At 35.7% G+C, this 12,893-nt stretch overlaps 1 protein-coding gene across 7 annotated transcripts in view; it reads left to right on the top strand.

The window, feature by feature from the left end:
- The window catches only part of SENP7 (SUMO specific peptidase 7), a 149,226-nt gene that overhangs the window by 75,924 nt on the left and 60,409 nt on the right, over positions 1 to 12,893 (top strand). For 4 of the 7 annotated variants that reach the window (XM_019448229.2, XM_019448231.2, XM_019448227.2 and 1 more), the window contains one exon: positions 3,929 to 4,123. The exons of the other annotated variants lie outside the window; for them this stretch is intronic. In XM_019448229.2, coding sequence (XP_019303774.2) covers positions 3,929 to 4,123 — 195 coding nt within the window. The remainder of the gene's footprint in view (positions 1 to 3,928; positions 4,124 to 12,893) is intronic. 7 annotated transcript variants of the gene reach the window in all.

Below are 12,893 nucleotides of genomic sequence, written 5' to 3'. Positions count from 1 at the left end.
TGAAAATTTAGAATATTTTGAAATTGTGGCTAGCCATGGAATTTCCATGACAGTGCTAACTTATTTAATTGTACACCAAAAGGTAGCTTAGGTATTATGAACTTAGTCACCACTACCTGGATTTGTACTCTGGAAGGCTCTTACAGAGAGCTCTTTTTCTTCAAGGTAACCAAATTGCATGAGTTGCAAATGGTTGATGAAAGATGTTTGGGCTGTGGCTATGTGTTGTGAAGAGCTGAGTGTACTAAGGGCATTGCTAAGTGTTTAGTTATGTACTTTTCTAATAAGATGTTTTCATCAGGATTACAGAGTATGATGAATTAGGACAATTAAGCACCATTTGCTCTTTTCTTTTTTAAGTTTATTTATTTTGGGGGGTGGGGGAGAACCAGCAGGGGAGGGGCACAGAGAAAGAGGGGGACAGAGGATCTGAAGTGGCCTCTGACCTGACAGCAGAGAACCCGATATGGGGCTTGAACTCACGAACCATGAGATCATGACCTGAACCGAAGTTAGATGCTTAACCGACTAAGCCACCCCGGAGCCCAGGACAATTATGCATCATTTGAAAGGATACTTTATAACTTTGAGGAAGACTTCAGTAATAGGAAAGTTAAAGTGATTTTCTTCTCACTGTGTACCTACTACGTGCCAGGACTTATACCAACTGCTTTACATCTAATTTATTTCATTTAGTCTTAACAACTTTGTAAGGTAGGTTTTCTCCTAATTTTATAGATGAAAAGATCAATGCTAAGGGGAATAAATTATAGTAAATAGCTTGCCTAAATTATATTATTAGGTGCCAAAGTCAAAACCTGACCCCTATTTTTTTTCTGACTCTAGAGTCCTTGTTCTTAACCCCTGTACCAGTGCTTTTCACTCCTCTGAAATTTAATTTTTTCATAAGTAAAGTAGGAATTGGACTTTATTACTTATTATCTGTGAGATCTAAATTATTGACCTTTAAATATTCTACTTATTCTTTAATTTTTTTTCTTGTGGTATTTTGTTCACGTTTTAATAGAGTACTGTCTCACTGAAAGATCTACCACGGTAGAGATGCTGAGGGTAGTGGCTGGAACCTTCTGAGGACTTCAAGGGCTCTCTAGGGCTCTTGTGCTTTAGAGTTGCAGGTTCTACTGAAGCTTGGTATATCATCTTTTCAACCAGTTTTGGGGTCAATTTTGATATTTTTCTCTTCTAGGAAAAACTTGGCAGCTATTTGTTTAACCATTTAACTTTTTCTCTTCTAGGAAAGACTTTCAGATGTTTGTTTCAGCTATTTGTTAACATATTTGTCTAACTTAAAAGGTCTAATTTATCCTCCAGGGTTCTTTTTTCATATCTCCTTTGCTTTTTTCTTTCTTTAAATAAACCATACAAGAATAGGATGATGATCATTTATTACTCAGAAGAGAATTCTAATCTTTAAAAATTTTCCCTTTGCTTGCTGATATTTGTATTTTTTGTTGTTGTTGATTATTCTCTTCAGCACTTTGTACAAAAGTAATCTTTTATGGACTGCGTCACTCCTATTTGGAGGGACCGCTTTTTTAAGGGACTCAACATTCTAAAACATACTTAAACATAATATAGTCAGGCATTTAAACAGAGATACTACATGATAGTTGACATTTCTTTGATGTGTCTCCTTAGGTGCCACAAATTTTCTCTTTGCTTTCTCTTTGCTATACTACAGTTTTTGGATTATTTTATTATGAGCCACATTTTAGAATTCAGTAATTATAGGGGACCATAAAAATAGTATATTATCAATTCTTAAAATGATTTATCAAGTTAGTATATCAGATTCTCTCATCTCTTAAAAGTAAATAAAACTTACTTACATTAAGGTATTGATCTGGAAAATAATAGTTCTAACCTGAAATAGTTCTAGCCTCTGCTATCATTCCTATATTTTCCCTAAAATATTGAGAAACACAAGATGAGTTTTTTTTTTATTGAATTATAGTTGAAGTTTTTTAGTGAGTGAAGTTTTTTATTTCATAGCAATTTCTAGTGTGAGGTCAGATAAAAGAAATCTTGAGACTCCTTACTGGTCCTATATTACCTACATTCCTACTTCAGATCCAAGATATTAAGGAGGGTTCTGTCAGGCAATCAGATACACAAAGCTCACAATGACAACTAGGATCCTTGGAGATTTAAATCATATGAGAAGGTAGAAAAATATATCTGCCTTCTCCTCCTTATAATTGGTGGTTATGCTAGATAGCTAACTTCTTTCCCACTTTTTCTTTACTCAAACTCTGAGTTTAGGGGATTGTATTTACTACCTGCCTTTGCTTTTACATCATACATACTACTTTTTTTTTTTTAATGTTTATTTATTTTGGGGGGGGGGAGAGAGAGAGAGAGAGAGAGAGAGAGAGAGAGAGAGAGAGAGAGACAGAGCACGAGCGGGGGAGGGGCAGAGAAAGGGAGACTCAGATTCCGAAGCAGGCTCCAGGCTCTGAGCTGTGAATAGAGAGCCTGATGTGGGGCTTGAACTCATGAACCACGAGATCATGACCTGAGCCAAAGTCAAATAAATGCTCAACCGACTGAGCCACCCAGGCGCCCCTATGTCATACGTACTACTTAATCATTGCAATATTTTTTTGTGGAGGTTCTGCTGGAAAATGCCTATTTTCAAGAATTTCCTGCGGTATCTATAGAAAAGCTCAGTTATCTGGATCCTCTGGCAACTTAGTATTAAGGATACCTGTAGTGGAATGAAATAAAAAAACCAAAAGATAATAGGCCCAGGTTCTTCTACTAGGAAGAGTTATACCTTCAGCCATTTAATTTTTCTGAGATTTGAATTCTTCATATTTAAAATAAAGGTAAGACTAAATTATTTTAAAGTTTTCAAGATCTGAAATTCCATGCTGTCTAGAACATAGTGAAAAGAACATAATGCCTCTGTGTAGTGAAAATGAGTACCTCTAGGTACTACAACAAATATAACAAAGTACAGGGAAGCTCACATGTTTCACTTAAATAGAAGCACTCAGGCCCTTTCTAAGTGTTTTTTGTTGTCTCTCACAATGGGTCAATAAAGTGTTGCAGGTGACATATTGATAAAGTCAGGGGGACATCTGATGAAGAGGAGATAGAAAAACTTAAAAAATTCAGTAACAAGAACTAAAAACCAATACAGTAATTTGGTTTGGGTTGTCAGTTCAGGGCCAAATAATTGCCTAAGGGCGTCATTATAGTGTGGCAAAATATATAAGGTGTTTGTAAAACAATTGGCTAACCAAGAGAAGATTATATTATCCTCTTCCGTTTAAGGAGATAGCAGGCTTTTATGTAGTACATTTTGATGTGAACACCAATTTTAAAAAGTGTGGAGCTTTAAAAATACACTTTAATTTTCTAGACATTTGATTTGTTGGCTCCTTCCTTGGTGCTGTTATATAAAGCATATATATTATAATCACTATATGTGCTGTTTTACTTATGGAATCTATCATTACCACAGATGCAATCTGAATGATGTCTTTCCTGTTGGATATAGCATTTCTCATTTGCCAATTACAAGTATGTAATTATTTATCAAGAACCTTTCTGTTGAATGAGAAGAATAAAGATTTCTTGAATTGGTTTAAAGTACTCTGTGTTTTTAATAACTATTGGGGAAAAAGCATTTTTTGAGAAAAAGTGATTAAAGTTTTAAGCACCCCAATAGCATCCATTAGTTTAGTTAAACCCGTTACTGTGGCAGGCTAATCTGCACCAATTTATAAGACACTAGTACTTCTAAAAATAAAAAAAAGAATGTGTTCATACAGGATTTTGAGTGTTTATGGGTTGATTTCTAGAGTGGTATAGATGAAAATGTTTGAAAATTCAACTTCCTAGAATACATTTTTCACTGCAAACCTCAGTACAGTACAGTATTTGTTATTTTGTGTGACAGGATACCCAGAGTTATATTGACGAATGTCCTGGGAACGGAGTTAGGAAGAAAATACATAAAGACCTCATCTGTAACTGAGGCCAGTTTGGGTGATACAGACAACTTGCAATCAGAGCAGCTTTCTTCATCATCTGATGGCAGCCTAGAGTCTTGTCAAAATCTAAATCCTCACAAGAGCTCCTTTTTATCTGAAAGGTATGTTTAGTGATAACTTTACTCAAAATAAATAATATATTTACTCTAATGAGCCTCTCTATTCTTCCCCCCCATAGATGCATTATTCCTAAAAGTGAGGCAGATGTGTTCTGTTGGCTAGTGTGACTTTTCTCCCCTGGTGGCTCGAGATGGCTGTTGGAACCAACAGTCTGTGGCTAATAATCAGTTTCAGAAAGTACACTGTACTTGTGTTTTGGGAAAATAGATGTAGACTTTAATGAAAATTTAGTTATCTATTTCAGTATTTCAATTTATGTGATATAATTAAGATTTGTTCCTCTGACATTTTTCTGTTCCTCTTCCTCCTCTTTCCTATTTATCCATCTGGCCATCTATTGGTCTGTTCATTCATCCATCTCTCCATCTTGACATAGTCACTGTTTTTATATCCAGATTCTAGAACTAGACCTGGCATTTAGTACTCAGTAAATATTTGCTGAATGAATTGCTGAATGTGTTCCTCAAAAAAATGGTTTGAGATTCCATTAACAAACATAGCCTGCTGAGCCAGTGAGAGAAATGGAAATCTGAAGTTGCTTTTGTTATAACCTATAGGAGATGCTTCTGTGGGGACTGTAAATAAAATAAATTGTGGGATAAAGCTAAGGGATGTCAGTTAATAAATACTACTAAATCTCTTAACTTTCTTTTACCATGAACTTCTCTTTTTAATTTCTTGCCTTGTTGCTAGTACAATAAAGTAGTTTTGATCTCAGTGAAAAATTATTGATCCAGTCTTGTTTTTTGTTTTGTTTTGTTTTGTTTTTTTTTTAATTTTCCCTGAACCATCCAAAGGTAACTTCTAGTTTGTATTTCTCTTGTAAGCCTAATTACATTAAAGAGTATTTATAGCTGACTTTTTAAAGATTTTTAATAAATTTTTTACATTTCTAATGCACTTTATTTTTATAAACTCTGTTTATTTCTGATGAATTTATAAATTTTACAAATTTTTCTCCTTTTGGAGAATATTTTATGTTTCACATCAGTTCTACTTAGTGAATTATTAATGGCAATTTTAACTTTATACTTTATTTGGTCTTTTTCTGAATTTACCAGAAGAACTGAGTTTCAGTGTCATTATCCAATTAATAATGTATTTAATGTATAAATTAAGGTATAATTAGAGATGTTAGAAATGCACTTATCAGTTTATAATATAGTTATTTTGTTTCTGCCTCCTCTACTAGTCCATGAGTTCCTTAAGGAGAAGCATTATGTCTTAATTACATTTATGCCCAGTGCTTAGCTAAAATACATACTTTAATTTTGTGCACTTGGATTAATGTTCATGTCATTTAATCTTGAGCTTTGGTTTCCTGAGTTGGAAGAAGAGAAATGACCTTTGACCTTATACATCACATAGTTATTTATTATCTTTTTAATAAATATCACCTTAGAATTCTTTGTGCACATAAAACATCATGCATTTAAAAATGTTGTTTTTGATGATACTTTCTATAGAAAAAGTCACTTATTATGTACTGTCCCTGTGGAATTCAAAAGACATCAGTGCACATTCATACTGTTAAAAAAATAGCACTATTATGAGGATTCAATGGAACCATCAAATTATAATCTGTACTGTACAGGTTTTATACCAATTTGGGGCTAAGATTTAATAATAATAAGTCTCAAATTTCTAGTTGTTCCTAAAATCTATTCAGTGAGAATTCTAGCTCTCTTCAAGTCCTTTCTAAATATTTATGAAATTTCCAGGTGGTATTTGATGTGGGCTCTGAAAATTCATTTTCTTGGTGGTTATTTGCTTTGTTTGTTGCATTTAGAATAGGCATAGACTTTGGAGCCAGACATCAGTATTGCAAACATGCTGATTTACCTTGGGCAAGTTACTTTGATCTTTAAAACACAGATAGTAACACACATCTTAGAAGATTATTGTGCAGATTTAAGGAGATAACTATGTGATGTTCTTAATATAATGCTTGAAATTTAATAGGTGGTAGTCATTATTTTTGTGTCTCTCTTATTGATACTTTTATCAAAAGTACCATTAAAGGCTGGTGCTGTATGTTGATGCTACTGAAGTCTTCTATGGTGAGGATGCTAGTGTCTGATCCTGAGATCACTGTTACTCCATTACCATTACCAGTACTGCCAAGGCAATTGTCACAGCCATACTAAGTATTACCATTTGGTTTAAGGAGGAGTACTGTACTCCTTAAACCAGGCTTTAGTTCTCTTTTCCCTTAAGAGGAGTTCACTTTGAGGAGAATCCAGAGTGCCCTATGGAAATAAATTGCACATGTGGCCATACCATCACTTGAGTTAGATGTGCCCCATTAGAACTCACTGTAGCATGGACAGGATAGGCTCAAGGATGGGACTCTTGTTGTAACCAGCCTCTTTCCAGCCTGCCTATTTCAATCAAAATCAGGAAGAGGAAATATAAATTATGTAGATCTTTTTAGGAGACACATGTTCTGACATTATTGTAATTGTTATTGCAGAGAATGTGGTAAACATGTCAGCTCTTTGTTACAAAGCTAGAATGTCGAATAACAACTAAAAATTGGTGGGTGGGAGAATGGAGGCTATGACTGAAAACTGAGGAAGTTTTCTTTGAAAACCTAGCACTTATGCCCCTTATGATATTTGTGGAAAAGTGTTTTATAAAGGCTAAAAGTCTATTTATATATTTTTGAGAGAGAGAGAGAGAGAGAGAGAGAGAGAGAGAGAGAGAGAGAGGGAGAGGGAGAGGGAGGGAGGGAGGAGGGGGACAGAGAGGGAGACAGGATCCAAAGCAGGCTCTGTGCTATGGCAGAGAGCCTGATGCAGGGCTTGAACTCACAAACTTCCAGATCATGACCTGAGCCTAATTTGGCTGCTTAACTGACTGAGCCACCCAGGTGCCCCAAGGCTAAGAGTCTTATTTTAGCCTTAGCCTGTCTTTAGTGTTCAGAACTGTTATTGTTGACTATAATAACAACTTAAATGGACTTATGCAGGAAAAAGAAATTGTGTTTTATGCCCAAAATAAAGGAATAGTAAAAAAACATCACGAATGAATAGGAAATTTGAATTAAAACGATCTCTTTGAAGTAGCATATTTGTTTTTTCTAGTTGGCAATTAATTATTTTAAAATACTTAATTATTAAACTTTATATTATCCCTTAAAAACTTTTAACTAAAATTTGTTAAGTATTTGTGATATTATACTGTGATAAATGAAATTCATCTCAGTCTGTTTGCTTAATTTCTTTCTCTGTGCCTCAGTTTACCTCATCTGTAAATCACAATAATACGTAGGTATGCTGGAGAATAAAGAATTAGCTTTTCTTGGGGCGCCTGGGTGGCTCAGTCGGTTAAGCGTCCGACTTCAGCTCAGGTCACGATCTCACAGTCCATGAGTTCGAGCCCCGCGTCGGGCTCTGGGCCGATGGCTCAGAGCCTGGAGCCTGCTTCCGATTCTGTGTCTCCCTCTCTCTCTGCCCCTCCCCCATTCATGCTCTGTCTCTCTCTGTCTCAAAAATAAATAAACGTTAAAAAATTAAAAAAAAAAAAAAAAAAAAAAAGAATTAGCTTTTCTCTTTTAATTTGATAACTTGCCAATAAATATATTGAGATATATCTACTTTTACAAATATGTGTTTCCTTATGAGTGGACATTTAGGGTATTTTTCATTTTTTGTCTGTATAGCATTGGTACAGTAAGTTTGTGTATTTTTATAAATTCTTATAGTGCCATTCGTTTAACCAGAGTTAAGTGTTAATCATTGAAAATTTTTTTCAGGGGCGCCTGGGTGGCTCAGTCAGTTAAGCATCCGACTTCAGCTCAGGTCACGATCTCACGGTCCATGAGTTCCAGCCCCGCGTCGGGCTCTGTGCTGACAGCTCAGAGCCTGGAGCCTGTTTCAGATTCTGTGTCTCCCTGTCTCTCTGCCCCTCCCCTGTTCATGCTCTGTCTCTCTCTGTCTCAAAGATAAATAAACGTTAAAAAGAAAATTTTTTTCAGACTCTATTGATAAAAATAAATATAACTTTACATAAAATTGTTTTCATTTCAGCCATTTTTTATTTTTAGTGAAGATGGATTTTGTATTTTTATATAAGTTTTCTCTGTAGTCTTTGTATGTATTCAGGTGTTCTGCTTCTTACTGACTTGTAAGAACTCTTATTAAAGGTATTAACTTTTTGTTACCAGTGTGTTGGAAAAAATTTTTCAAGTTTCCTGTTTGTTAATTTTACTTTGTTTATAGTATCTTCTGTAGTATAATTTTTAAAAATTTTATTTTATAAAAAATATGTTAGGGCTTGACCCCTGTGTTTTGGTTTATCCTTGGAAAGACCTCTTCAACCCCAAATACAGAAATAGGTTAGTCAACCGGTGTCTTAATTTGTGATGATGTAGATGAGGTGACAGATCCAGAACAACAGTCTGGGGATCACTTTCCTAATTGAAGTTCTAATTCCTTTTTTTTTTGCCTCTCTGTAGTCTGGTATAAATGTCTTTGGATGGTTGGGTGGCTTTCACCTTTTTGCTGTTGTGAATAACACTGTTATGAACACTGGTATGCAGGCATCTCTATCCCTACTTTTAAGTTCTTTTGCATATCTACCCAGAAGTGGGATTTCTGGATCATATAGTAATTCTATTAGTAATTTTTGAGGCACCACCGTTACTCTTTTGTATAGTAGCTGCACCATTTTACATTGCCATTAGCAGTGGTTAGGGGTCCCAATTTCTCCACATCCTTGTTAAAACTTGTTATTTTCTGTTTTTATGTAATAGTCATCCTAATGGGTGTGACATGATAGCTCATTGTGGTTTTGTTATGGGTTTCCCTAATGATTAGTGATGCTGAGCATCTTTTCATGTGCTTATTGGCCGTTCATATATCTTCTTTGGAGAAATGTCTGTTCAAGTCCTGTGCCCTTTGATGAATTAGGTTGTGTTTTACTTTTGAGTTTTAGGAGTTCTCTATATATTCTGAATATTAATTTCTTGTCAGAAATATGATTTTGAAATATTTTCTCCCATTGTTCTCTGACCACATGATATGAAGTTAGAAATTATTAATGGAAGGAAAACTGGGAAACTCACAAGTTTGTGGAAATTAACATACTTAAAGCAACCAATGGGTCGAAGAAGAAATCACAAGGAAATTAAAAAATGGTTAAGAATGAAAGAAAATGAAAATACAACACATCAAAACATATGGTATGCATTAAAAGCAGTGCTAAAGGCAAAATAAATGTATAGCTGTAGATGCTTACATTAAAAAAGAAGAAATATCTCAAATCAACAACCTGACTTTACAACTTAAGGAACTGGAAAAAGAATAGTTTTGCCAGATACAGGATTTCTAGCTGGCAGGTTTTTTTATTCAGTACTTTGAATATACCAACCCAATGCCTTCTGACTAGAAATCTCATAATCATATGGAGTGTCCTTGGTATGTGATAAGTCGCTTCTTTCTTGGTGCCTTCAAGATTCTCTCTTTGTCTTTGTCTTCTGACAACTTGATTATAATGTTTCTTGGTACAGGTCTCATTGAGTTTATTCTGCTTATAGTTCTTTGGACTTCTTGTATGTTTGTATTCATGTCTTTCATCAAATTTGGAATTTTTTTGTGATTATTTATTTCAGTAATTTCTCTTCTCCTTTATTTTTTCTCCTACTGACATACCAGTATTGCATATATTGGTCTGCTTGTTGTTGTCCCACAGGTCCCTTAGGCTCTATTCACTTTTTTCAAAATTTTTTTGATCCTCAGATTTGATAATTTCCATGATCATATATTCAAGTTCTCTTCCTGTCTTTCCATTCCTTTCCTTTCCTTTCCTTTCCTTTCCTTTCCTTTCCTTTCCTTTCCTTTCCTTTCCTTTCCTTTCCTTTCCTTTCCTTCCCTTCCCTTCCCTTCCCTTCCCTTCCCTTCCCTTCCCTTCCCTTTCCCTTTCCCTTTCCCTTTCCCTTTCCCTTTCCCTTTCCCTTTCCCTTTCCCTTTCCCTTTCCCTTTCCCTTTCCCATTGCCATTCCCATTCCCATTCCCATTCCCATTCCCATTCCTATTCCTATTCCCAAGCTCAGGATTGATGATGGACTATTTCTTCTGCCGGTTCGAATCTGCTTTTTTAAAGTTTATTTAAGTAATCTCTGTGCACAATGTGGGGCTTGAACTCATAACCCCAAGATTAAGAGTCTCATGTTCTCCCAACTGATCCAGCCAGGTGCCCCATGAGTTTTTAATTTTAGTTATTATACTTTTTAACTCCAGAATTTCCTTTTGATTTCTTTATATATTTTGTCTCTTGATATTTTTGTTTACCCATTAATCATTTTCTTGACTGTCCAAGACTTCCTTTTTTTTTTTTTTTTTTGTAGCTTTTTGATGATCTTTAAGACAGTTGTTATAATGTCTTTTTCTTCTCTTGAGTCTGCTTTCTGAATTTTTTTCAGGGACATGTTCTGTTGATTTTTTTTTTTCATTTGGAATCATCCATGGTTTCCTGTTTGTATGCCTTGTGATTTTTTTGGTGTTGTTGAAAATGCAACATTTCAATCTTATTATGTGGTAAGTCTGGAAATCTGATTCTTCCCCTTCCCAAGGGTTTGCTGCTTTTTTTCCTTCCTCCCTCCCTCCCTTCCTTCCTTCCTTCCTTCCTTCCTTCCTTCCTTCCTTCCTCTCTTTCTCTCCCTCCCTCCCTCTTTCACTCTTTTCCTTCCTTCTTCTCTCTCTCTCTCTCATTCTTTATTGTTAACATGACTCTGTTCCACACATCAGCTTGATGTATAAATATAAGATCTTCCCAGGTCCTTTATAAGCTTGGTCTTTTTGTAGTAATTTTTTTTAATGTTTATTTATATTTGAGAGAGACAGGGAAAGAGAGTGCGCAAGCAGGGGAGGGGCAGAGAGACTGAGACAGAATCTGAAGCAGCCTCCGGGCTCTGAGCTGTCAGCACAGAGCACGATGTGGAGCTCACACTCAGGCTCACACTCACAAGCCGTGAGATCAGGACCTGAGCTGAAGTTGGACACTTAACTGACTGAGCCACCCAGGCACCCCTTGTAGTAATGTTTGTGCCTTTCTGAATTCCCTCATGTATGTGATTACTTTCTAATAATCACAATCCTTAAATGTTTGGTTTCCAAAAGGAGAAAAGGGGAAAAATTAAAGGGGGGGGGGAGTAGATAAAACAAAATAGGCCTAACCCTTTAAGTCTCTTGGAAGTCATAAGTGTTGTAACAATCGTGGTGGTTGCTGCAACACTGGCTGCCTTTCTCTATGTCTGCTCATCCATGAACAGAAACAGCCATCAGTGATCAGAATACAGATTCCCAGTATTTGGAGAATAAAGTTCTTCTTGATTACCTTGGTGATTGCAAGCCTGTGCAAACTATTTTAAGAACTCAAGCTTTGCTGCTTACTTTGTTGCTAGGGGTAGGGGACTGGGTCACTGCTACCACTGTTGGAGCTCAAATTGACCGAAATTAACTGTCACTTGCGGTTGAATATTTTGACTAGTAGTTGCAGGCCTTCAATAGACTCTAGAATCCCAAAATAGTTGCACAGACAGATTCTGCCAGTGTAGATGTTGTGTAGGTTGGAGGATGGTAGGTGGTTCTGACTCCACAGTCTTCCTGTGATCACTTGGTATGTGTTTTATAGTTTACTGCACAGGGATCCTTGAGTTATTCTTGGTATCTGAATTTTTTAGTGCTTATAAATGATGTAAAAATTTCCATGTTCTTGAATAGTGTTGAAAATGCAGCAAATACTATATAATATTTTTTATTATAAGAGAATAATATAGGTTAGTAATTTTATATAGTTTTTTATTTAAAATTTTTTGCCTAGTTTAATACCATAATGAGTTGTTTTGTTAATAATAATTATTATGAGTTAGAGTATTGTGTGTATAAAGATTTAATTCATTCTCTGGCTATTTTAATTAATACCAAATTGCTTTCCCAGTGTTTTCTATCAATTTATTTTTATATTTATTTATTTATTTATTTATTTATTTATTTATTTATTTATTTTTTTGGGACAGAGAGAGACAGAGCATGAACAGGGGAGGGGCAGAGAGAGAGGGAGACACAGAATCGGAAACAGGCTCCAGGCTCCGAGCCATCAGCCCAGAGCCTGACGCGGGGCTTGAACTCACGGACCGCGAGATCGTGACCTGGCTGAAGTCGGACGCTTAACCGACTGTGCCACCCAGGCGCCCCTCAATTTATTTTTAAAAATTAATTTTGCTGATATATTATTGACAGAACATTGTATTAGCTTTAGGTATACAATATCACCATTTTATGTATGTTTATATTGTGAAACAATTATTATTTTAGAGAGAGAGAGAGCACGCACAAGTGGGGGAAATGAGCAGAGGGAAAGAAAAAAGAATCTTAAGCAGGTTCCATGCTCAGTGTGGAGCCCAGTTTGTGGCTTGATCCCTTGACCCTGGGATCATGACCTGAGCTGAAATCAAGAGTTGGACGCCCGACTGACCCAGCCACCCAGGCGCCCCTATATTGTGATATTAATACAATAAATTTAGTTAACATTTATCAGCATGCATATAGTTATTAAATTTCTTGTGATGAGAACTTTGAAGATCTACTGTTTTAGCAACTTTCAAATACACAATACACTGCTGTTTACTATAGTCACTATGCTGTATGTATGTTACAACCTTAGCACTTACTTGTCTTAATACTAGAAACTTGTACCTTTTTAATACCTTCTCTTCTCTCCAACCCCCCTCCCCCCATTCCCTAAAAC

This window comes from Panthera pardus, unplaced genomic scaffold (genome assembly GCF_024362965.1).
Source record: "Panthera pardus isolate Hobbes unplaced genomic scaffold, ASM2436296v1 HiC_scaffold_16, whole genome shotgun sequence".
Taxonomy (NCBI): Eukaryota; Metazoa; Chordata; class Mammalia; order Carnivora; family Felidae; genus Panthera; species Panthera pardus.
The sequence above is the reverse complement of the archived record's forward strand: the minus strand, read 5'-3'. Positions and strand labels throughout refer to the sequence as shown.